Source organism: Tupaia chinensis, unplaced genomic scaffold (assembly GCF_000334495.1).
Source record: "Tupaia chinensis unplaced genomic scaffold, TupChi_1.0 Scaffold000434_1, whole genome shotgun sequence".
Taxonomy (NCBI): Eukaryota; Metazoa; Chordata; class Mammalia; order Scandentia; family Tupaiidae; genus Tupaia; species Tupaia belangeri.
In genome coordinates, this window is record NW_006159939.1 from 1,547,413 (window position 1) to 1,573,509 (window position 26,097).

The window sequence follows — 26,097 nt, forward strand, 5'->3', positions numbered from 1 at the left end:
ACTGAAGAGACACAAGTACAAACTGTCACCCAGATGTATTAAACCAGAGGGCCACAGAATTCAGTGGGCAAACTGCTGTGATTTAGTTGCTAACCTGCAGATTTCCAATCAAAAAAACTTTAACTTGTAACATCAGCTTTCTAGGACATGGTCATTGTGTAATGAAATACAAAACAAAAAATTCAAGAAACATAAAAAACAAGATTAAAAAACCCCATATGATCTAGGAAGTCAAACCTAACAAGAACATTCAGGGTTTTTTTTTAATTTCTATTTATTTATTTGCATTCATTCACTGTACATCATTACAGCATACAAAATGAGACTTTCCATCCAGAGTACACTGTATACTGAAGAACATTCAGTTTTGTGATCCTTTTTTTTTTAAGAGAGATTTTTTACTATCGAGCATATGCCCTCACCAGAAAGACAGAGAGAGAGAGAGATGAAGAGAGAGGGGAAGTGAGAAATCAGTCTCCAGTGGGGATGGCCATGCCAAATCCCTTCTCTTCCATTCTCTTCTTAGGATTTGGGGCATGCACATGCATACACCCAGAGTGAGTTTCAAGCTGCCAGGTCTGGGGCTTTCACAGTGGTTCACCACATGGAAGTCTAGTGCCTTAACCACTCTGCCACCTGCAGGCTCCAGTTTTGTGACTTTTAAGACAACTTCAGTTTGTTAATATCTCTAATGTTCTTCCAGGAGTTTGTTCATAATAATTATCTTCAGTCCCTTGGATTCAAGTTTACATGATGGCTGTAGTCTACATAAAATGGGACACTTGTCTAATGATGAAAACAGAACTGTTAAACCATCTTTGTTCTGCCCATGTAACATTTTTCAAAAAATCAGAAAGTTTGATGACAGTATAAAACCTTTACTTTTTCTTCTTTTATTTTTTTAAAGGTCTCAAATATTTATTACTGAACCAATCTACCAATGCAGAATTTAGAGACAAAGTGAAGCATCATTTTTCCCAATAGAGACAAGTGTCCAGTCAGTGGTGACCATTTTCAGCTTGATGTGGGGCAAGACCATAGTGACCTTGGTACAGCATAAATATGTGGGCCATATCCTGTCCAGTTCCTTCTTAATTTGCCAGAGGGCATATGCTCTCCCCAGAGATAGAGAGAGAGAGAGAAAGAAAGCAACCTCCAGTGGAATACAGGCATGCTACAATCCCTCCTCCCCCTTTTCTGCATCGTCTCAAGATTTTAAGTACACACACATGCACCTAGCATGTTTCTCAAGCTTCTGGATCCAGGACTTGAACCATGTAGTAAGCCATGAGGAATCCAGCTTCCCTAACCACTAGGCAATGGGGTTGACCCTGACTATATAAAATTGTGTGGGAAATATTCCTAAGTAACCTTTTACACTGTACCCTAGAATAAGGGTAAAGAAAAATCCATGCACCATGAATAAGATATTTTTTTTAATTATTTAAATATTTTATAATTATTTTTTATTTGCTATAGAGCACACACACTCACCAGAGAGAGAGTGAGAGCAGGAAAGAGAGATGAGACAGGGAAAGTGAAAAATCAAGCTGCCATTTTTGGGACGCAAACCATGGTCAGCCATGTGGGGTCCAGTACCTTAACCATCATGGCACCTGCTGATTCCAAGATTTTTTTTTAATTTGCTAAAGGGCACGTATGCTCACTACAGAGATACAGAGAGAGAGAGAAGAGAAGAAAGAGAGAGAAAAAGCACTCCTCAGGGGGATGGTCATGTCGCAATCCCTTCCCCTCCATTTTCCTCTCCGGATTTCAGCCATGCATCTACACATATCTGGCATGGTTTTCAAGCTGTGGGGTCCAGTTGGCTGTGTGGGATCTAGCTGTCTTAACCACCACATCACCAGCTGGCCTAACTCTCTCCAAACTTCTAAAAATTGGATCAAGAATATGTTAAAATCCTATATTGTGGTCCTTTTTGGTAGTTTACAAAAACAGATGTTGATATTCATCCTAAAAAAATCGATCATTTCCCATTTCCTTTACCTTAATTCACCTTCTCTAGGTAACTTGTCTTCTAACTGCCCAATGACACTCTCACCTCACCTTTACCTACTGCTATCTGATGGACTGTTCTCATCAATATATCCTAGTCTTACTTTTTTTCCTCTTCAATAAAAATCTAGTTATATTTGGCACTGTTTTTTTCAATTTTATCTGTAAGTAAAAATAAAAAATACACCCCTAAACCTTTCTTTGTAGGGCATGTTTTTATGATTAATAAAAAAAAAAAAAGCAAGATCTTACTCTAGGCCAGAGATTACACAAAGTCACCCAGCATATACAATCAAAGCAATTTTAGTTTGTCAAATATTACAATTCAAATAAAGCAACTATTCTCATATTAGTATATTTTTCTTCTGTTATTTTAGCAAGTAGAAAACAAACTTTAGAGCTACAAAATTAATTTCCAGAGTGTGATCACTCACTTTAGGGGAACTTACTTGCAAAATATTTATATTAATTAATTAATTAATTATCTTAATGTCTACATCAAGATATCTGGGGATAACAAGAACATTGATAAAAGCCATGTTTGCAAAAGTGGTCACCAACTGTGTGACTTAACATGATAAAGTTTTATTATTGTTTCTGGTTTTCTCAAAATATGTTTCTGTATTCTTAGTAAGTTTGATTTTTGCTTGAACTATTTAGAGTTCCTGAAGATAAACACTGATTCTCAATGGCTGCTTATTTCTTTGCTGTGTTTTGTCTCATATAAGGTTACAATCTGGTCCAGCAAGCATAAGGCAATGCACATGTCATGTGAATGATGTCCACAGTCCACAAGATAAGAGGGTCATTCAATAAGTATTAAACAACATGTCTCCCAATCTATAAACATGGGAAAAATAAAATCATAAATGCCATTGGCAATTTTCCCTTTTATTTCTGTAGACTTGTTCATCGATGCTCTTTTAAAGAGACCACAGCCTTTAGTAAAAAGTGACTTAGTCAAGGTCATCCATCAGTTCATCCAAAAACCCATGTTCCCATTAACAAATATGTGGACAGGGTCACTTCTCTCTAGCTGTCGAATGTATAAATGTGGGAAGAATGTATTTTCCTCTTAGTTTCCTAGGACAAGATTCTACTGAGGAAACTATTTCACAATGAAATGAACACATTCTCTAAAATGGTAGTATGGTAGTTAAAGAGGGAACATGAAAGCCTGAAAGCATAAATCCTCAGAGAAGCATTTTCCCATATAAAGTGTCAAAATTAATCAGTAAATATTTATTTGCTATCTTCCATATGCATGGCAAGGAGATTGTGCTGTAATCTTAGTGGTTCTCAACCAGAAACAATTTTGCCTCTCAGGGGACATCTGACAGTGTCTGGGGACATTTTTTGTTATCGCTATAAGGGCTGGAGGTTACTTCTGGCATCTAGTGGGTAGGACCAGGAATGCTTGAGAAGTAATAAACCAACGATTTCAGTCATTACAGAGAAACACAGTTTTCCCTGCCCTGAGAACAAAGACAACATGAAATGTCCCTGTAGCGGATACTCCGTACGTTGCTAACAATACCCACATCACGATAAATATTCTAAAACTGTGTCTTATAAGGTTTATTAATGTAAATTAAAGGCATAACACTAAGCTATACCCAAATAAAAGCAATTTTACAGGCTAGGGGAAAATGTAAAAAAAAAACAATGATTGTCCCATTGTATAGATCTTACTAATGAGTACCATTTAAAACACTTAGAGGAGGATTCAATGAACAAGCTCTTCTGAAGTGGTCAAGAAGTCAAAAACACCACTATAATGCATAGGGCTCAAGCATATATTGGTTATATAGTTTTCCTGTCCATATAAACAAAATTCAAACAAATTTCACAACATAACACATACAAAAAAAAATACAAAAAAAAAAAACTAAAGGTTTTCATTGGAGAGTTGCTAAAAATGAAACAATCTTTGGATCAATGTCCAATTATTAGATTAATATATAGCACCATGTATACGAAGAAAATGAAGTGAAAGATGCTATGATTTTGGAAAAAGTAACACTAGAAGCCACCTTCATTTAGGCCATAAATAATTCTTTGATAAGAGATTAGGCATTTGAGAGATATAAAAATGGACTCCCCATCTGGTCATGTTAATCTCTTGGAATAATTACTTAAAAATATGGCTGGTCATCTTTCTACTAATGTATTAAAAGGAGGGAACTTTAATAGATTTATATGACATTATTCCAGATAAATCTGGAAGACATTTAAATTACTCTTCACACTATCTTATTAAAGACAAATTATTCAGTCTATTAATAGAAAAGAAGAACTGATCTGCAGTTTCCGGTACCTAGTGTTACTCTGTTTCTATGTTTTCAGACCTTCAGTTCTGCCATAATGAATATGTATATATCCTTGATTTGATTAGTACACACCCATACATGCATTGAAAAACCATACCATACCCTACATAGATATAAATCGAATATATGTAAATCAGAAATCATAATTAAAAATATTATGGTACTCAAATGCAAAGGGAAAACAAAAAGAAAAAAAGAAGACTTAACTTGTCTCTGAATTAAGACATTAATAGGCAAATAATTAGTCTAATCAACATGAATAGCTATTTTTAATAGATGCCTTTTCTGATAAAAACAGAATTATGAAGCCATACCATCAAAGTTCCTCCTTGCTGCTTAAAATAGTGCTGCAAATGCTAACTAATCTGGACAGATGCTTCTTTCTTATCTTTTTGTTTGTTTATTTATTTATTTACTTTTTGAAGACAAGTTTTTGCTATAAGGTGTGTGAGCTTGCTGGAAAGACAAAGAGGAACAGAAAGAAAGCAAGAAATCCCCCTCCAGAGGGGATGGCTACACTACAATCCCTTCTCCTCCATCCTCTCAAGATCTTGGGCACACATACACACATTCCTGGCATGAGTTTAAGCCACCAGATCCAGGACTTGAACTTCGGTTGACTACGTGGGAGTCCAACGACATAACCATTATGTTATCTGCTGGTTACCCCTCTCCCTTGTTTGTTTTTTTTTTTTAAGACAAGGTCTCAACATACAAGGATCCTCCTGCTTCAGCCCCCCAGTTGGAACCATAAGTGCACAAGGTCACTCTCACCTCTTTTTTCATACAGGGTCTCACTATATTGCCCAGGCCATCCTTGAATTTGTGATTTTCCTGCCTTACCCTCCTGAGTTGCTGATACTACACTGAGCCTTTTGGTTGGGCAAGAAGTTAAGCCAGGCTTCCCTGTCATCCCATGCCACAGAACACATTTTTCAGCCTGTGTTTAGCCAACATGTGTCAGTGTGACTGGGCTGCATTCTAAAATTTTTAGTTTGGAGCCTTCAGAACATGGTAGACAACTAAAGACCACAAATAGACCACAGATTATTTTTAAGCATACCAAAAGTCTAATGCATTTAATATTTTTTTTTTTTGAGAAGGTTTTGCTATAGGGCGCGTGCACTCACCTGAAAGACAGAGACAGACAGAAAGCAAGAAATCACCCCCCAGGGTGGATGGCCACGCTGCAATCCCTTCTCCTCCATTCTCCTCTTGGAATCCTGGGAACATGTGCACACGCGCCCAGCGTGAGTTTAAGCCACCAGGTCCGGGACTCCAACCGTGGTAGACTACATGGGAGTCCAGCGACATAGCCATTACACTAACTGCTGGTCCCAGCAGTTAATAATTTTTTTAAACCAGAACATTCAGCTATCATCTTGTATTGTATACACTTTAATTTTGTAGTCACATATTAATCAGAATCTTGTTATGAAAAGAAAGACTTCAATCTATTTTTTTTTTCTTTTTTCTTTTTTTTTTTGAGAGGTTTTCGCTATAGGGCGCGTGCGCTCGCCAGACAGACAGAGAGAGACATAGAGACAGAAAACGAGAAATCACCCCCCAGGGGGTGGTCACGCCGCAATCCCTTCTCCTCCATTTTCCTCTCGGTATCTTGGGCACGCACGCACACGTGCCTGGCGTGACATTTAAGCCACCAGGTCCGAGATGCAAACCGCGGTCGACTACATGGGAGTCCAGCGACATAGCCATTACACTAACTGCTGGTTCCCAATACTGCAAACTTTTGATGACTGGATGGCTCACATAAAAAGTTGTTCTTTTTAGGTAAGTATTATTTATTTAAGACTACTGAGTTAGTAGTTAGTAGTTAGTCTGGCTGGTAGGAAGAGATCAGTAATGCACTAAATGACTAAAGAACCTGTTATTCCATTTAGGCATACTGATTCCTAGAGCATTATAATTTTAGGACGTTTACAAACTCAGCAATTGGACTGATCTTTCCCACAAGAACTTCCAACTAAGTGATAAATAAATTATTGGCTCTCTACAATCTCTTCTACCACATTTAAGCTCTTCAAAAGAGAGTAATTTTCTATCGTCCCTCTTAACTTCCCACTGAAGGAAATTTTCTCTAACAATTTAAAGGGAGAATAAAAAACAATGAACAGCTTCTGAGAATTTCTTCCCCTGACTTTATTTGGCATTACTGGGAACACTGCCAGATGAAAGAGTTTTTCATGCTGCTGGACGTTTATTTATCATTTAGCATCTTTGCTATATTTGGATGATGACCTACTGTATGAGAGTATATACTTAAACAAAAAGTAGAAAAGTCAGCAAGTGAGCTACCAAATGACGTCAGAGAATATGAATAAAGTCAAATAAGTCAACTAGAGTGAAATTCTTGCTGTCTAAACAGTCATATGCAAATATGTGTCAGAATTTATTTGAAGCAAGACAGGTATTTTTCTGCATGACTTGTATTTAATATGACAGGTCTACCTTCATAAATTCTGTGATAAAGCATCTATCGTATAATTTTGGATGATGAAGGCAAATTTGAGAAAATCTCTTCTTTATTAACTACGTAACAGAAAGTCAGGATAAGCTTAACGCTATCCTAGAAATGATTAAGGCTGACTTGGATAAAACTGTATTGTCATTTGAAGCTATAGTTATTTTGTTCATTTGTGATTTCTCAAAGGCTAAATAAATGGCCACTATATATTAATGTTTTACTTTATAATTAAAGTAAAATGTGTTAACATTTACCTTGCAGGTCAGTACACTCATTTCTGGGACAGTTCTCTGCTTTCTTCCAAGCATTTCACGATGATTAGTATCAAGTCAGTCTCCCTTTTTAGATATCTAAAACATTTATTCCATGTACTTCATACCATTGAAGATTTTCTACTATTATAGTCTCCTGTTATGATTTGTGTCTGGGACCAGTAGTTAGTGTAATGGCTATGTCACTGGACTCCCATGTATTTGACCATAGTTTCAGTCTTGGACCTGGTGCCTTAAACTCACACTGGGCACATGTGCGTGCATGCCCAAGATCCTGAGAGGAGAAAGGATTGCGTCATGGCCATCCCCCCTGGGGGAGTGATTTTTTGCTTTCTATCTCTCTGTCTCTGTCTGTCTTTCTGGTGAGCACACGTGCCCTGTAGCAAAAACCTTTCAAAAGAAAAAAATGATTCTGTCTCTATCAAGAAAGTTGAAAACATGAAGCTCACAATATTTTCTTTTCTTTTTTTTAATATCTGTTCCTATTTTTCACTCTTGTTCCGGTAGAGATGTCTCTAATTTCTCTCTGAAGCTTTTTCCTCTGTGCTTTCTGGTGAACTATTCCATAGTACATTGGAGAATGCTAATAAAGTGTAAATGGTGGAGATGGGGTGAGGGGTGGAAAGTTGATTGCCTATAATGAAAACCCATCAACAGGTACCAAATAGACTACTTTGGAAGGAATTGCATTCTCTTTCCTGAACTGCAGTATCTTCTCAGTCCTTACTGAAAATTGATATTGAAAAATTCCAGTGATTTCTTTTCCATACTTATCCTTTCTGCTTGCCAGTAATTACTTAGACACACAACTCACCATAAAAAGAATTTCATTTATTCATATGCCATCTTTTTCTATAATCTTACCTTTCTTTTAAAACAGTTCTACCAAGAGATCTTTCCACCACCTTAGACTATTCTCGTCTTAATTCCTGTATTCAACTTTGTAGGCCTTCTTTTTCTTCAAACGTGCCTACTTATTTATTCCACAAGAGATAAGGAGAGACAGAGAGAGAGAGAGAGACAGAGAGAGAGGCACCCCCAGGAGGCTCTTCACACTGGGATCCATCCCAGTCTCAGTTGACTGGATAATGAGCACACAGGGGCCTGGTAACCTCAGGGGAGGTCCCAAGATGTGAACCCAGGACTCTTCCTATGTTGGTCCAGTTGTGTTACTACCACCTCACTGCCTGGTGCCAACACCACTTCTCCCTTGTCAAGATTGCATTCTCAAAGTTCACTAATGTCCTAATCACTAAATCCTTTAAAGCTATTTTCTGTTTTTTAGTTTCCTGAATCTTTGGGGTCTCAGTCCTCTCTTTGGTGTAACTTGATAATACAGTACTTTCGACTCCAGATCATTTCTCCTCCACTGGTCTCTACTGATTCCATGTGAACACATCAAGTTCCTCCCAGTCCTTAAAGTGATATTCTCCAGGAATAAGCCTTCTTCTGTTTTCTTTATGAGATTCTTCTGGGAGTCTATCTACTGATATAGTTTAATTATCTCATGTATGATTAGGACTCCTATATTATTGATCTCTTCTACTCTAATCCAGCTATAGAGTGCCAGAATGGCCACTTCAGTATCTGTCTGAAACTCCCTTTTGGAAAGGTCATCTTCAAAAGTCATTGTATTTCTGCTAAGTTGGTCTGGAAGAATGGCACTGATGATTTGAGCACTCCGTTTCAAACTTTTAACTCTTCTTACTTCCTACTCCTACCTAATCAATACTGTATGGTGGGCTCTAGATCATTCCTTCACAGTAGTTTCTGCAACAGTCCCCGTCCAATTAAGTATTTATAAAGAAGTTACGAAGAAATTTATAAAGAAAATTCACATATTTCCAAATATGTCCCTCCCATACTCTTTCCAATTCGGACTTTTTACTCAAGCTTGTGTATCCTCCTTTCCCTTTCTCTTCCTTTGCTCTTTTTAAAGCTTACCCATCTATAAAGTTTCACCTCAGATATCATCACTTCTAAGAACTATTTTCTACTTCTATTACAGGGAAAGAACCTGTGTCAGCTAAATCCCATCCAATGAGATCCCATAACATCATCATCCCCTTTCCCAAGTACCTGGGCACCTACCTGAGTGCCTGGTGTGTTTTAAGGCCTGGGCATCCAAACCTATACAGCTTCCAGCACTGCCTTTCAATTTGCTATTGACTCTACCACCAGGGTTGGCTCTGTTTTTACTGTTGTTATTGTTCGTTTTCAATGATTACGTTTAAAATGAACAAAAAGCATATTGCACTTTCATGAGATTTTCTTTTCAGTTTTTATTGATAGAATAGCATATGCAAACCTGAAGATAAGTTAACTACCTTACTTTCAAGGGACAGATCCCCAACAAGTTGCTTGGCATGTTTAGAATATCAAAATGGTTTTGGTGGCAGCAATCAGAATCCATGGATTATCTGCCTTCTGTTAATCTTCTCATTTGTATTCATTTGGAGCTATGAAAAATGTTCTCAACATTCATTACTGTACTCATCTCTTCATTCCTGCCCTTGAAGTAAATTCTTCCTTTCCTTTTTCTTTCTTTCTTTTGCTTTTGTTTTTTTTACACCTAGTACTGAAAAGGTTCCCTCCATACTACCAATGTTCATGGTTTTGTCTTTATTTATTTAGTTAGTTTTTGTGATAGGGCACATGCATTCACTGGAGACAGAGAGAGGTTAAAGTGAGAAATCACCCTCCAGGGAGGATGCCCACACCATGATCCCTTCTCCTCCATTCTCTTCTTGGAATTTTTGGGCATACACATGCACCAGGCTTGCAGGGTCTAGACCCGAACTGTGGCCATGTGGGATCCAGCTGCCTTCAACACCACATCACCTGACTAGATCCTTTGCAGTAGATTCTGGTTTAACATATTATAGGTGTGTGCAGAGGGAGAGTGGTCAGAAGAAATGAGGAAGAAAGGTGAGAACGAGGGAAAGAAAGTAAGGCATAATTGGTTTGTGTTATTTACTAATCAAATGAAAATGGACAGAAATAAAATCACGGCTATTGAAATGTCAACAAAAACAAGTGATTGACTTGGTTTTATTTTTCCAGTGACCTAAATTAAATAGTTATCTATATAAACTTAATGACAACACAGACACACATCAGCTCTGTAAAACATGAGAAAAGCTTACACTTCACAATTAATTTCATATATATGACACTGCACATTTAACTTTTTTTAAAATCATATTTTTAGTGACATTTACAAAATCTGAGTAGCAGAATAAAAAATTCTACCCACTTAATTATTATTTTGCATGTTTACAACCAGGTAAACATGGGCTGCTAGGAGATAATTTATTTTTATATTTCTTTACAAAATACCCCAGGAGGAGAGATAATTTTCTTAGGGTAAAACCAGCCTTTATTCTGTCAGGCAAAGAAATTATGGAAGCAAAACAAATCCACATTGTCTAATTAGGTCATTAAAAAGCATAAATGCGTCATGGAAGCTTTTCTCCTTGCCTAAGACATAAAGTAAGACAATGAAAACAGTCTGGTAATATAGAAAGGTTTAGAATTTGTTTCTTTTCAAAAATAATAGGTCCTTTCATCTTTCTATTTCCCTTAGACGAAGACAGTTAATTTAGAGACAAAATCTTCTAATTAGTTCAGAGTTTAGCCTGATTATATTTCAAAATATTTAACCAAAAACAGGAAGATAGAGAAAAGGAGAAAATACACGAAGAAATTATCAAAGGAAATGAATAAAATCAAGAGTGTAGGTTGCTGATCAAAATGTATTCTACAGAGACAAGATGAATACAAAATCTATATTCATGTAAACACAACCAATCTGGGATACCAGAAAGTTCTTAGGAGGAATACATTGGCATCTGCCTTTGGGGTTTGAAAACTAGACTTTAATTACAGCTAACTTAAATAAAAACAAATGGCATGATTATTTTTCCTCTTCTTCTTTCTACTTATTACTTCCTGAGTTTTAGAAAACTCGTGGCTCAATGTGTTAAGAAACAAAATGTAGAAAAGAAAGGAAAAGTAACTTACCTGGGATCCTCTTGGCCCTCGTTTGTGATCCCATTCTGAATGTCCCATGAGCTGTAAAGATAATATAGGAATTACCATAAATTAAATTATTCTTTTACATGATAAATATTTTTGCTATTTCGTTTCAAAATAAATAGGCTGGTGAAATCTTTGTTTAACAGGAATGTCTTAAATAGCCAGCATAAATAAATTAACATACCTAAAATAATAAACTGGTTTGACAGTTACTATTTCGACTTCTAGGTGTTTTGAGGATATATTATTATCACTGTGTGAAAAAATAGGGTAATATATAATTTCACTATTCTTTGTCAAGAACATCTAGATAGATGTTAGCCAAGTAAAGTTCTATTTGCTATTTGTCCCTAATCTTCAGTTTATTAGGAAAATACGCTGAGTGATTCAGTAATATTCTACTGTCATTAATGATAAAAAACAGAAAACCTCTAAATATATAAAATACACAGACATACACACACACACACACACACACACACACACGTGTGTGTATACAATTTTGTTTGCTTTTGCTTTTCTTTCTAGAAGGCATATATGTACTTGCCAGAGAGAGACAGAGAGAGAGAGGGAGGGGAGAAAGCACACTCCAAGGGAAATGGTCATACCACAACCCCTTCTCCTCTAGGGAGGGGAGAAAGCACCCTCCAAGGGAAATGGCCATACCACAACCCCTTCTCCTCCATTTCTTTCTCTTCTCAGGACTCTGGGAATACGTACACGCATGACAGTATGTTTCCTGAGTCATCAGTCTGGGACTCAAACCACATGATCAGCTTTGTAGGATCTAGCCGCATCAACCACCAGGCCATAGACCAGGTTCAGTCAGTACATTTTAATAATTTTAAATTATGTTTTGATAGTGTTGTAAGAACATGAGAAGGGTAAATTATTTCATGTAAAATGTCCATAAAGTCCCAAATATAGATTAAAAAAAAAGAACACAGACTATAAAACATTATCGAGTTATTTCTATAGTTGAAATAGCTCTGAGCTACTTCACTTATGAAGCAGAATATTTATTTACCGGAAATAACATTGAACAGGAAGAATATTTGGGTATCAAATCACAGAAATGAAACTGTTCATCTGTCCAATACAATTACTATTCATGAGTACCACCTGAAGAACTACTTACAACTAATACACTAGCTCACTAAGATAGCCCATGAAAGTATTTCTATACCTTGCTCATTTTCTATACAAAAGCAATGGCTTCTTAGCAGATTAAATAACAAACAACTGCGATGTTTCCAGTAGTAAAAATGAAAAATGAAACACCCTGAACATTGTTTATGCAATGTTTGATAATCATAAACAGAAAGTGGTAAAACTTGACTGCTTGATAACACAATGCAATTGGTTAAAAAGAATGAATTCTGTGAAATTACTAAGTGTTCAGTTCTACACAAATAACCTTACTCAATTTAAATCAGAAGCTAATGGGATTTTTTTTTATTTTAAAAAGAAAAGGCTATACATTTTACATATAAGAATTAATGTTATGTTAGAAACAGAAATCTAGTGACCTCACTTATGAGCATGAGGAATACAGTTACCATGTTCTATTGTATACCAGAAACTTCCTAAGACCGGAGATTTTTTAGACATTCTTACTATAAAAAAAAACTGTAAGATGATGACTATGTTAATTGACCTGAATGTAGTAATTACTTCACTGTGTATATCGAAACACCATGTGTGTACCTTAAATATATACCAATACAAGAAAAATATCAGCAAAAGTTATGAGGATCTGATCTTGGAAGTGAAGCAAGGTTGGGCCTGATTAGTACTTGGATGGGAGAAAATGTCACAATATATTATAAATAGTTATTATAATATATTATAAAACTTAAATTATTACATAATTGTTTCATAATCAAATTATAAATTAAAAGTGAATGACATATAGTGGACAGCTAGAAATAAATACAAGTATAAGAAGCAACAAAATATGAAAAAGAAAATTTCAAACATTAATGACTATTCTATAAATTATTCCATAAATTGAAAACAAAAATTGACATTTTGAGGAAAAAAACTAGAGCTTTACCTTAAACATTAATTTTAGATTTCAAATAATTTATTTTATTTTAAATTGCCAGAAGGTATAGGCACTCACCAGAGAGAAAGGAGAGAGAAAAGCACTCACTTTCTGCCTCAAGTGAGGAGCAATCATGCTATTTCTCCTTCTTCTCAGGATTTAGGGCACTGCCATGGGGGTGAGGATATGAACCATGGTCTGCCATGTGGGATCTGGCTCCCAGTACACAGTGCTTAATCTATGGTGCTGGCCCAAAGACTTGAAAACTAAAAACATAAAACTGGAATGAAGCCCAGGTAAACATTTAACATATTTTAGAAATAAAAAAAAATTTAATAAAATCTAGACCTTTTTTATAAAAGATCTTTTAAAAATCACAAAAGAAGATCAAGTGATCTATGTAAAAATTGAAAATATCTGTACAAATGTCCAGTTGGTAAAATAGCTGCAGTAAATGATAGGCACAGGATGTTATCAGTACATTGAGAGCTCTGACAAATTTGAAAATGAATAAAGCCAACCATAGTAGAAAATTAATGGAAGAATAAGAACAACTTTTAGAATAAGAATGATTTTCAGATGAATATCAAAAGTCAACATATTCATAGAAAAATTTAACTTTACTGGAAGTGAAAAAAATTCAGTATAAATAATAACAAGATACTACATTGTTGCTTATTAGCAAATTAATAATGTGAATATTTGGTAGAATAAGTAAGAAAAGTAAGCAGATATATATATATATTGCTAGGAGTATATAGCAAATATATATACACACATACATATATATATTTACATATATATAGATATAATATAATATACATATAAATATAATTTACATATAAATTAATATGTGTGATAGCCTTAAAAATTTACATACCCTTTGAATCAGTAAATCACAATTTAAAAATGCAATAATTAAAATGTGTTAATCACTTTATTGTCCAACAAAAAGACAACTATCTATTAAATTACAGTATGGAAAACAATAAAACAATTAAGTTTGGCTTCCAATGTCCTTATAGGAAATTCATGAGAAATGTTGAAAGTATAAGTTAAAAACCTTAAGAAAGTAATTTTAAGCTACTCGTTTTTAACAAGACATAGTAAATCACTGTAAGGTTTGAAATTATTGCAATGACTTAATTATAGTTTGGCTAGCATACAATTTGGGGTAAATTAGCCCAGATAATCATTATGTAAACTGCATGCTTACATAATTGATATTTCTTTAATGTTTCAATATTTTTTAATTTCTAGATGTATTGGCATTATATCTGCTAGTAAATATTCATAAATACTAATTTAAGTTGATTATAATAAAGCTTACAAACGCTCATCAACTAATGAAACAAATAGTATAATTTGGAAACACATATATTAAGAACACCTAATTACTTGTTCACTAGAACTATCAAGAAAAATTCCTGATACATTTCAATCATCTTCCTTCTTGAGGCCTTGAGAATGAATACATTAATAACAGGAAGACCGAATGTTCTTCTCAGCAACTTTAAAGAGATAATAAACTTAAGGAATAGGCTGCTAGTGAAATGATTTATTAAAATCCTCTGAAGAGAATACTTGTAAGAGGTGGTCTGTTATGACTATCATCTTCCCTGTGATGAGTTTAACAGGATCCGGATAACTGATAAATTCTACTATGCATACGTATCACAATAAAAAGATAAATAAATCTCACTAGCACAAATTACAGATATAATCCACCCTATATTGATAAAAGAGAATATTTGACAATGACAGTAAGTCAAAAAGGTAATATTTTTCTGGGACCAGCACTGTAATACAAAAAGCATGGAACTCCCTGCCCTCTGCCCTTAACTACCTTGGAGATGGTAGATTTTTAGTCAAAAAACACATTCAAGATGTAGAATCATCTGGATCATCACTTACTACAGAAGAGATTAATTTAATAATCTAGAAATCAGAGTTTATAAACTAAACCCCCAAAGATTCAGCCTTTTTCTTTTAAAGCAGAAAATAGTAAACTTTGGCAAAGGTGCTATATATATCAGAGAGTTATTTCCTAATGAAAGAGATTTGGAGTAAAAAAAAAAATCTATGCAATTCTATTCTTATATATTTATACTATATATTATCATATTCAAAAGACATGAGTTGACCAAGGATATAGTACTATTTTAAAATATATGCCATTACTATTTTTTTTCCAAAAAAAAAACAGCTGTAGAAATCTACATGCTATATGAAATACAACAAAACAGGAATTAATTCTGCATGTGCTCAGTGAAGTACTAGAATATTCTCTAGTCAATAAGAGTGTCAAAGGAAATTAACAAGATATTATCCCCCTTAAGACTTGAGGAAATCAAACACTTGGCCGTTAAAATTGTATTTTTAATTAAAATAATATGAGTCAAAATATAGCATTTGCTATGTCATTATTGAATGCATGGAGTTTATTACAGTGTTCTATAAAGAGGTGGTGGTTGTGAGGGCAGGTTACAGCATCAAGGCTACACTCCCTTCCATTATTGTAGGATACAGGGATCCAGATGGGGGCTTGGGTGGGGAGCAAAGGAGGGAATAAGAAGACAATTCATTTTCTGTCTCTCTGTCTCTCTGGTAAGCATATGCGCTCTGTAGTAATAAATAAATAAATAAATAAATAAATAAATAAATAAATAAATAATAAATAAATACCTCTCTCTAAAAAAAAAGAATACAATTCACATTAGCACGAGAGCATATTTTTTCATTATAGTTGCACAAAATATTTTACTTTATTGTCATAAGAACACTGTCCTCAGATCATGGGACAAAAACTAAAGTAAGCAAAATATGAGTATGCTTCAAAAAAAAAAATCCACAGTCTGATGAATTGACTTTATCACTTAATATTACAGACTATTTCTTCTGAAATAAAGCATGTGGCCACTGGTAAATATTCCTGTGAAAGCACAATCACAAGGCCAATTGTTTCAGGAACTACATACTCATGTCCCTGTGTCTACACTCTTGACCAGTGATCACCGCAAATGAAAAATAGTGGTCAGTTCCGGTAAACAGTAAGGAAAACAACAGGCACAATGAAGTCAATAAATTTGAGAATTAAGTACAAATGGATGTTGATATATATCAATAGGAGATTCAAAAATTCCTTTCAATAGGATACTTAGGATTAGTATTAAATTGTAGATAACCAAAGAAGTCATTTGACATTATCATGGGATTGGGAAATAATAATATTAAGTCATGGGGACAATGGGAACAGAAGTAGAATTTGTGGAACTTTTTCTTTCTGCAATCTAATTCATCTGACCTAAACTTTAAAGTCATGATACCTAATCAATTCTGAGAAAAGAGTCAGAAAATTGATTAACTGGATATAACATTATTTATGGAGAAATACTGCTTATGGTTTTAAGATTAGTTAGTATAAAGTTTCTGGAAATATTAATGAGAGAGAGAGATTTTGAGACTGAAAAATGAATAAAAACATTGGAAATTCAAAAATATTTTAGCTGATGGGCCAGGCCAGTGTGGTGGTTAGGGTGGCTAGATTCCACATAGCCAGTTGCACAGTTCGAGCGCTGGGTCCAGTGACCTGAAAAGCACACTGGACCACATATGTGCAGGCCCAAAATCCCAGAGTGAGGGAGATGGGGGTTCTCCCCCATCTCCAGAGGGTAGCATGACCATTCCCCTAAGGGATTCCTTCTCACTTTCCCTCTCTCTGTTTCTGGCAAGCACACATGTCCTCTTGCAAAAATTTATAAAGAAAACAAAAATCTAGTTGATAAGAGTCCATGGCTGTTTAATTCAGGAAAAAAAATGTTTTTGTTTCGCCATCTATAAAAAAATACCCTGTTGGCTATTTAACTATGATTGTCCCTCTAAGCAATGACGTTTTAATACGTAACTTATCAGAAAGTCTGAGGATATATATGCCACTAATTTTATGCTTACACATGGCAAATAAAACCTTTCCGACTGATGAAGAAACTCTCTTAAAAAAAAAAAATCTTCCCTCCCTCCACTCCCTTTAACCAATACAAATGAGGACCTTTAAATTATTCCTACCCAACAAGGTATACTTCCTTGAAAACATATACAAACTGTTCTGTAAAGCATTTTGAAAATCCTCACTTCTTTGATACTGAGTTAATTTCAACCTATGGAATTAATTCTTCTCTCTCTTTCTCTTTTATTTTTAATAATAAATTTCTACATTGCAGACTCCGGCTAACAGTATGTTACGCAACACTTTGCTCCAAAGAAAACAAAACTGATGCCGAACGCAGAATGTAAAACGTTCACAGGAGAAGGAAAGAAGGAGGCATGGAAACAGGAAGGTTCTACCCAAGCAGAGGTATTTTTAATACTAGCATGAGAAATGAAGATAGCTGAAAGTATATTTCTGTAGGAAAAGTATTTTCCTTTAATGTTTATACATTTTCCCTGTGCTAGTTTATCCCATTGTTGGTTCATTTATATAAAAAGTAATGCCCTGTTAGGGACCCTGTGGGAATATAAAATCACCCATGGCCATTATTATAGAGATGAAAGCTTCAGAACCATGACTAGATGGAAAATAAAAAAGTATTCTTTGCATGTACTTTAAAGAGGCGAGAGATTTTAGATGTAAAAAACGTGATAATGGAGAGTGACAGTCACCCCTGTTGTCTTTGTTTTATTCTCAGGGAAGCCCTTCTTTTTCACTTGTTGAAAGGTGAAGAAGTATATTTTTGCATGCATGTAAAATACTATACATATAAGGATGCAAGAGTTACCACACAATCCACTGTGATCTCATCATTATTCATTAATGAAATACTTAGTGTATGCCTACAATGTGCAAGTCAACGGTCCTCGGCACACTGACGCATCTGGGAAAAACCAGATGCATATCTGCTCTCCTAGATTGTACATTCTAGCAACGAAAGAAGATAAACATAAAATCACCGGAGATACCAGGTGAGGAGAAAGATGCTTAGCTCCAAGCAGAGTGAGTGAATGGAGAATAAGTGGGTAATGGCAGACAGGAGCTGGGAACAGAGCCAAGTTTATATAAGATTAGAGAAGTCCTTTCTTAAAAATTGACATTTATCAGGGACCTGTATAAAGCGAGAGTCAGACACAACATATTTGAGGGAAAAGCCTGCCAGAAGGAGGACACACAAGATGCAAAGAACCTGAGGTAGGAGCAGGCATGGTGCACTGGAGGAGCCACTAAGTGTTCCTAAGCTAAAATGTAAAAAGCAGTTGGGTCTTTGTAATCACAGATATACATTTTCTATTTACTCCTTTAGTTTGAAATTGTCCCGGAACTTCCTCTTTAGTTCCAATTAATTAAAAATTACAAAGGATATTCTCTAGAGAAATAATGCACCAAGGACTCTTCTTTCTCTAAACTCTTACTTAATTCTATTCAATACAATAAGAATTCACAGAATACACATCATAGTCCACAATGACCCTAACATGAGTCATAGTACACTTATTGTCCCTTCATACATGGGTTTTTTTTTAAGAGTAATCAACTGTTTAAAGGCAGAGGTTGTCTTTTAACTTCATATTAGACATGATGGAATATAGTTTTCAATTTGATATGCAAATTAAAAGATCTCCCCTGGAACCAGCAGGTGGCATTGTGGGTAAGGTGCTGGATTCTCCACATGGCCAACCATGGTTCAGGTTCCGGATCTGGTGGCTTGAAAATCACACTGGGTGCGTGTGTGTGTGTGTGTGTGTGTGTGTGTGTGTATGTGTGTGTGTGTGCCCAAAATGCCAGGAGGAGAACAGAGAAGGGATTGTGGTGTGGTCACCCCCTTCCCCCGCAGGATGATTGATTTCTCACTTTCTTTCTCACTGTCTCTCTCCAGCAAGCATATGTACCCTATAGCAAAAACCTTGAAAGAAAAAAATTTTTTCCTCAACCTAGATATGCTGTTTTGGATTCCTTCCCTGGTATATTCTTTCTTTAATTTCCTTATTATTTAATGTTTTCTTGATCCAGAATTCCATATGAGAAGATGGGTTGGGACTGCCCATTCTCCCCATCTGTATGCTCTACTCAAGAGCAGTCTCCAGGACTGGGAGTATCTGGGACATAGACTTTAGGCTAGCTCAGTCTTTGTTTAGTCCTTTAAAAGAACTGCCTTGGGACCAGAAGATAGCATAATGGCTATGTCGCTGAACTTCCATGTAGCCGACCGTGGTTTGAGTCCTGGACCCAGTGGCTTAAACTCATGCCAGGCACGTGTGTATGCATGCCCAAGATCCCAAGAGGAGAATGGAGGAGAAGGGATTGTGGAGTAGCCATCCCCCCTGGGGGTGATTTCTCGATTTCTGTCTCTGTCTTTCTGGAGCACACATTCATCATCCTGTAGCAAAAAAAAAAAAAAAAAAAAGTGGTAAAAATAAATGAAAACTTTGACCCTATTCAAAAAATTAAAAAAAAAAAAAAAAAAAAAGAACTGTCCTTACTCTATGATGTTCATTTCTTTGTCTTTTCTTTTAAGGATTTAGTTATTCATTTCTTCCATGAATTAGAGAGAAAGGGTATGGGGGAGAGTGACCTCACAGAAATACATATACCCAGAAGGGTCTTGATGCTATGATCCACCCCCAGTCTCAGCCAGCCTTGGATCATGGGCACTCTCCAGGGTGTTCAGAGAGCTCGTGGACATCAACCAGGAACCTTCTCATGAGGGTTTGCCTTGCGGAGTGTTATGGTTGACTATTGTGCCACCATTTGATCCCCCCTTTGCCTCTTGTTATGGACAGTGTAAGAATGCTTTTCACTATTCAGAAATGGACTGCGTAAAACTGCATTTGGTCTGCGGTTAAGTCACAGGGGCTAAACAAATCCTTGAGGATCCCATACTTTGTTATTCAGACCCTCCAGGATTCTACAGTGGGTTTTAAGGTCTAGAAAGAGAGGTGATACTGAAAAAGAGCTACTTTTTTTCAATCATTTAATTTACAAACTTGTAGACCATATCAGACTCTTTTGGGTAAATCAGCTACATCTAGAGGTCATAGTTTATAACAGCCTGCCTTTACTATAGCTGCTTTATCACATTTCCCCACTTCCCCAAGTTAATACCACTCTACAAGGCTTTACGAGTGATGCTGATTTGTATTGAAGATTTCATGGGGAACAGAAATGCCTGCTACATTATATAGAATAGAGTCATGAAGATAATCATTAGAAAACATTTCTGAGAGATTCACAAAGGCTTGGTGGTAGTGGTGGGGGGGAGGTAGCTGTCATCTCTTGCCTTCCCTTTCTTCTTGGGGTGAAGCAAAGAAAGTGTTTTCAGCTTACTGGTTTCAGCCTTTCCAACCTCCTAAATCGTTCCTAGGATCTGAATCTCTTTCATATTGTTTTCAGAATAATTAGCTTTCTCTTACACACTTCATCTTAAATCTCCAGACAAAATAGTAAAACGGATTCATTAGAACTGATCCCTTATAGAAAGCACCGAAAGCCTAAAAATATAGTACTGAATGACTGAAATTAACAGATACTTTGCTTTCAGAGTTGGTGATAACTAGCTTAATTCCATCCACTTCACAGATACTAAATCCCTGATTCTAACTCTTAGCATTCCAACCTAGCAGCCAGTATATATTTCATAAACTCTGGAGAACAACAGCTTCAGATAGTAATTCAGATATTCTAGACTTTGAAATCCCAGCCCCCATAATACAAGTTCTGTATCTATTTCTGATAAAGAGGAAAATGCTCTCACACTCTGGTTTAGAATGCTTCCAAAATTCTGTTTCTGTCCCTGTTATCACAATGACAATCATTACCCTAAACCTACATGTCACTAATCGTACAAAGCTTCCATTAGTTTCCCTTCAAACATCTTGCCTATCTCGATTACAAGAAGTTTCATAACTTCTATTCCTAATTTGTATGAGTTTGTGTGTGTGTGTGTGTGTGTGTATGTGCATTATTATTTTATTTTTGTACTACTAATGATAATGCAGTCACACTGGTCTCATGCTTGTTTCCCTGTTAGATCTGTTATACAGACATGGTAATAAGATAAAATAGACATGTAATATTTTGCATAATATAATTATCCTAAGGCAGCCTCAATACACATTGATATGTTAAAGTTTGGAAAACTTTAAAATAAAGGAACTTAAATATTTCTAGAAGCATTTGATCATAATCTCTTTTTTGTTTCAAGAGAGATTAATAATTATTCATGGAACACAAACACATTTTGAGAAATATTTTATATAGTTTTCTAAATGCTTTCCTTATATATTCTTTCATTATTAAAACACATACACACACACACACACACAGAGTTATAAGATTCCTATTCTATAGATGTGGAAATGAGGTATGGGTGGTGAAAGAGAACCATAACTAGCAGTGGCTGACTATGGTCTGTTTGGACCTGGTGGCTTGCTTTCTCGCATTTCCTCTCTCTGTCTCTGTCTCTGTCTCTGTCTCTCTCTCCAATCAAACTGGGAGCTAAACAAAGTTGAAGGAAATAATTATTTACAAAACAGGTTAGGGGCCAGAGGGTGGTGCATTGGTAATGCAACTGGACTCTCATGGCAAAGGCCAGTGTGCATTGTCCTTGGGATTCCCTGAGCACACAGGACACACACAGCTGTGCCCTGTGAGCTGGACCAGTTCAGACTGGGGGTAAAACATGGTGTGAGAGATGTTGGAAGAGTCTCCCTCCACCTTCACTCACTCTAATCAGTGAAATAAACAAACTTAAAAACAATTTAGGTCTTCCAATTACAATCACATTTGCTTTTTACTCTTGGTCTACTACTTCTAACAATAAATCATTATTGGGTCAGAACTAAGTATCAGGTGCTTGGCACTGAAGTATATTGGTAAGGAAAAAAAAAAGACATCAGATTTAATTTGTCTTCAAGGAGCTTGTGGTTAGAGTTAACATGATGGATTTATTTCTCCCCAATACATTTTCCACTCTCTAGAGCCTGCCTCCTTTAAAACCACAGAACAAGAGAAAAATGTAATTTTTTTGAAAACCCTTAGTAAATGCTATAAATTCACCATCCTTTAAAATGTTGGCTGTGACATTACCTCAAAGTGTATACTAAATTGTATATCAATATTTAGTTCTACCAAATTTTCTATTTGCACATCTCGTTGGTACAAATTATTCATGCCTGCATTCACCCACTCTCTCATTCAAACGTTCTTTTAACAAATATTTATCAGGTCTAGGGAACCAGCAGTTAGCGTAATGGCTATGTCGCTGGATTCCCACGTAGTCGACCGCGGTTCGTGTCCCGGACCCGGTGGCTTAAAACTCACGCCGGGCGCGTGTGCGTGCGTGCCCAAGATCCCGAGAGGAGAATGGAGGAGAAGGGATTGCGGCGTGACCATCCCCCCTGGGGGGTGATTTCTCGCTTTCTGTCTCTATGTCTCTCTCTGTCTGTCTGGCGAGCGCACGCACCCTACAGTGAAAATCTCTCCAAAAAAAAAAAAAAAAGAAAAGAACAAATATTTATCAGGTCTATACAGCTACTGCTAGGCTCGATGTAAGCATAACAAATTGTTGAAATTGCCAGTCCAGAGGCTCCATCATAGGATATTCAAGTATACTGTAAATCATTAATAAAGTACAGCACAGTGGTTATGCATAAGTGCTAGAGGCCAGATTGACAGGTTCAACTCCTGTCTCTGACATGATGTTCAATCTTACTGTACATGATCTTGAACAAGTTATCTAATGTCTTTGTGCCTCGATTTCCATGTCTCAAGAATTTAGATAACAATAGCATCTAACCTATGGGTGTTAAATGTGTCCTATTAAAAAGGCTTAGTATTGTATCTGATGCATAGTAAGGATCCATTAAATGTTAGCTATTATTTTTATCACTATTAATATTTGTATAATAGTATTTAGGTATTATTGCCTTCTAATTCTTTGAGAAAAGTATAATTTAGATGATAAGAGTGGTTACTTATTATTAAATTAGAATGGGAAAAACCTATTCCTCAACTACGCCAACACATAATTTACAAAATTTGATCAAAGTTATAATTAAAACAAAACTTCATGCATTATTACTCAGAGTAACACATAACACATGTGCATGACTATGGAGTCTACTGAATCAGATTCAGATTGATTTTCTTCATAACAATTGGGAAGTCCAAATTTTAATATTATTGGGTCCCCTTGGTGATGAGAGGCCTGAATAGCTTAAGTGTCCTGAGGCATAAAAAAAGAGCAAAGGGCTGAAAGTCCCACATGAAAATGTGTAAAAATTTCAGCTGGGGCAAAAGCGATGAGAGTCTGTTCACTATGCAAAGGCCTTGCACCTCCATTGGCTGGAAACACAAATTCCCAAAGCAACTGATAGGCCTAAGACAAAACAAAACAAAGAAAAACAAACAAACAAAAAGTTCCATGCAAATATTCCTAAAATAACCACAATAAAAAACCTTTTTTTGTTTCCAACAGACCAAACAAAATGGACATTTCTTATGAAATATTTAAACAGGCATTATGGCTCTAATTCATTAACTCTATGAACTTTACTTGAGGTAAGACCCAAACATTTGAGCACCACTAACCATAACTACAAATCTGTATTTTTATGGTTTGTTAAACTACCTCTTGTTTTATTCCTGCCAACTTGGACAACTGAGTATGAAATTTAAAAAAAAAAGTGGAAAGATTAAAAAAATAAAAGCCCTCATTTATTATATCTAGCTCTTCACCTGCTGTCTTTAGACTGAATCATGGTAATATTTCTCGATTCCCCTATATATATATATTTCATTTATATAATGTCTCATGAAAGGCCTCATTCAAAGTTATTTTCCTCAGAAAATTATTAAGAGTCTGTCAAACCTACCAGGGCAATTTTACAAAACTAATCTATAAAATTGATCTCTTTTCTTAGAAGGAAAAAAAAAATGAAAGTCCTAGAAAAAATAATGAAATCCAGACATAGCCTCACTTGTGGCTTTAACTCAACAAGATTTATGAGGCCCTGCATTTGGATAGGTTCACATTTTTTTCTTTTCCTTTAGCAAACATGTTGATACATTGCATTTGTTGTAAGCAACATACAATGTCTTAGATGGTAGCTTTAAAATTCACAATGCGTGCTGAAAGTGTAGTATTACTTTGATCCTCAAAGAGTTTACATATGCAGACTATGAAACGCATACAAGTACATGCGTGCACACACCCATTCACATATACACACGCACTCTCCCTTCATCTTTATTTTCTTTTTGAAGTTTATTTCTTTATTACATGAGAGAGAGAAAGAGAGCTACAGCAGAGTCTGGCCATGCTGCAAAGCTCCCTCCAGCCCTCCAGGCATAATCACAGGTCTGAGTAAGGGCTTCCCACCTGTTCAGGTTATTGGGCTCAGACTCCCAGGTAGCCTGATAAGGCTCCAGTACCACACAGTGGTGCCCTGCTTCACCACAGCTGAGCCAAGCTTGGAATCTGTTCCATACAGTAACAAAACTAATTAAATCAGAGGAGCACTCTCTACTTAAACCATTCTTTTTAGAAACGTCTTTAAAAAATCAATAATCTGGGACCAGCAGTTGGCATAATGGCTATGTCACTGAACTCCCATGTAGTAGATCGCAGTTCGATTCTGGACCCAGTTGCTTAAACTCACACCGGGTGCATACAATTGGGAAGTCCAAATTTTAATATTATTGGGTCCCCTTGGTGATGAGAGGCCTGAATAGCTTAAGTGTCCTGAGGCATAAAAAAAGAGCAAAGGGCTGAAAGTCCCACATGAAAATGTGTAAAAATTTCAGCTGGGGCAAAAGCGATGAGAGTCTGTTCACTATGCAAAGGCCTTGCACCTCCATTGGCTGGAAACACAAATTCCCAAAGCAACTGATAGGCCTAAGACAAAACAAAACAAAGAAAAACAAACAAACAAAAAGTTCCATGCAAATATTCCTAAAATAACCACAATAAAAAACCTTTTTTTGTTTCCAACAGACCAAACAAAATGGACATTTCTTATGAAATATTTAAACAGGCATTATGGCTCTAATTCATTAACTCTATGAACTTTACTTGAGGTAAGACCCAAACATTTGAGCACCACTAACCATAACTACAAATCTGTATTTTTATGGTTTGTTAAACTACCTCTTGTTTTATTCCTGCCAACTTGGACAACTGAGTATGAAATTTAAAAAAAAAAGTGGAAAGATTAAAAAAATAAAAGCCCTCATTTATTATATCTAGCTCTTCACCTGCTGTCTTTAGACTGAATCATGGTAATATTTCTCGATTCCCCTATATATATATATTTCATTTATATAATGTCTCATGAAAGGCCTCATTCAAAGTTATTTTCCTCAGAAAATTATTAAGAGTCTGTCAAACCTACCAGGGCAATTTTACAAAACTAATCTATAAAATTGATCTCTTTTCTTAGAAGGAAAAAAAAAATGAAAGTCCTAGAAAAAATAATGAAATCCAGACATAGCCTCACTTGTGGCTTTAACTCAACAAGATTTATGAGGCCCTGCATTTGGATAGGTTCACATTTTTTTCTTTTCCTTTAGCAAACATGTTGATACATTGCATTTGTTGTAAGCAACATACAATGTCTTAGATGGTAGCTTTAAAATTCACAATGCGTGCTGAAAGTGTAGTATTACTTTGATCCTCAAAGAGTTTACATATGCAGACTATGAAACGCATACAAGTACATGCGTGCACACACCCATTCACATATACACACGCACTCTCCCTTCATCTTTATTTTCTTTTTGAAGTTTATTTCTTTATTACATGAGAGAGAGAAAGAGAGCTACAGCAGAGTCTGGCCATGCTGCAAAGCTCCCTCCAGCCCTCCAGGCATAATCACAGGTCTGAGTAAGGGCTTCCCACCTGTTCAGGTTATTGGGCTCAG

General features: G+C 35.9%; 1 protein-coding gene across 1 annotated transcript in view; it reads right to left on the bottom strand.

Annotated features, from left to right (window-relative positions):
* The window catches only part of PDE3A (phosphodiesterase 3A), a 371,187-nt gene that overhangs the window by 135,466 nt on the left and 209,624 nt on the right, over positions 1-26,097 (bottom strand). The window contains 1 exon segment of the mRNA XM_006155100.3: positions 11,127-11,177. Within this exon segment, the coding sequence (XP_006155162.1) occupies positions 11,127-11,177 (51 nt within the window).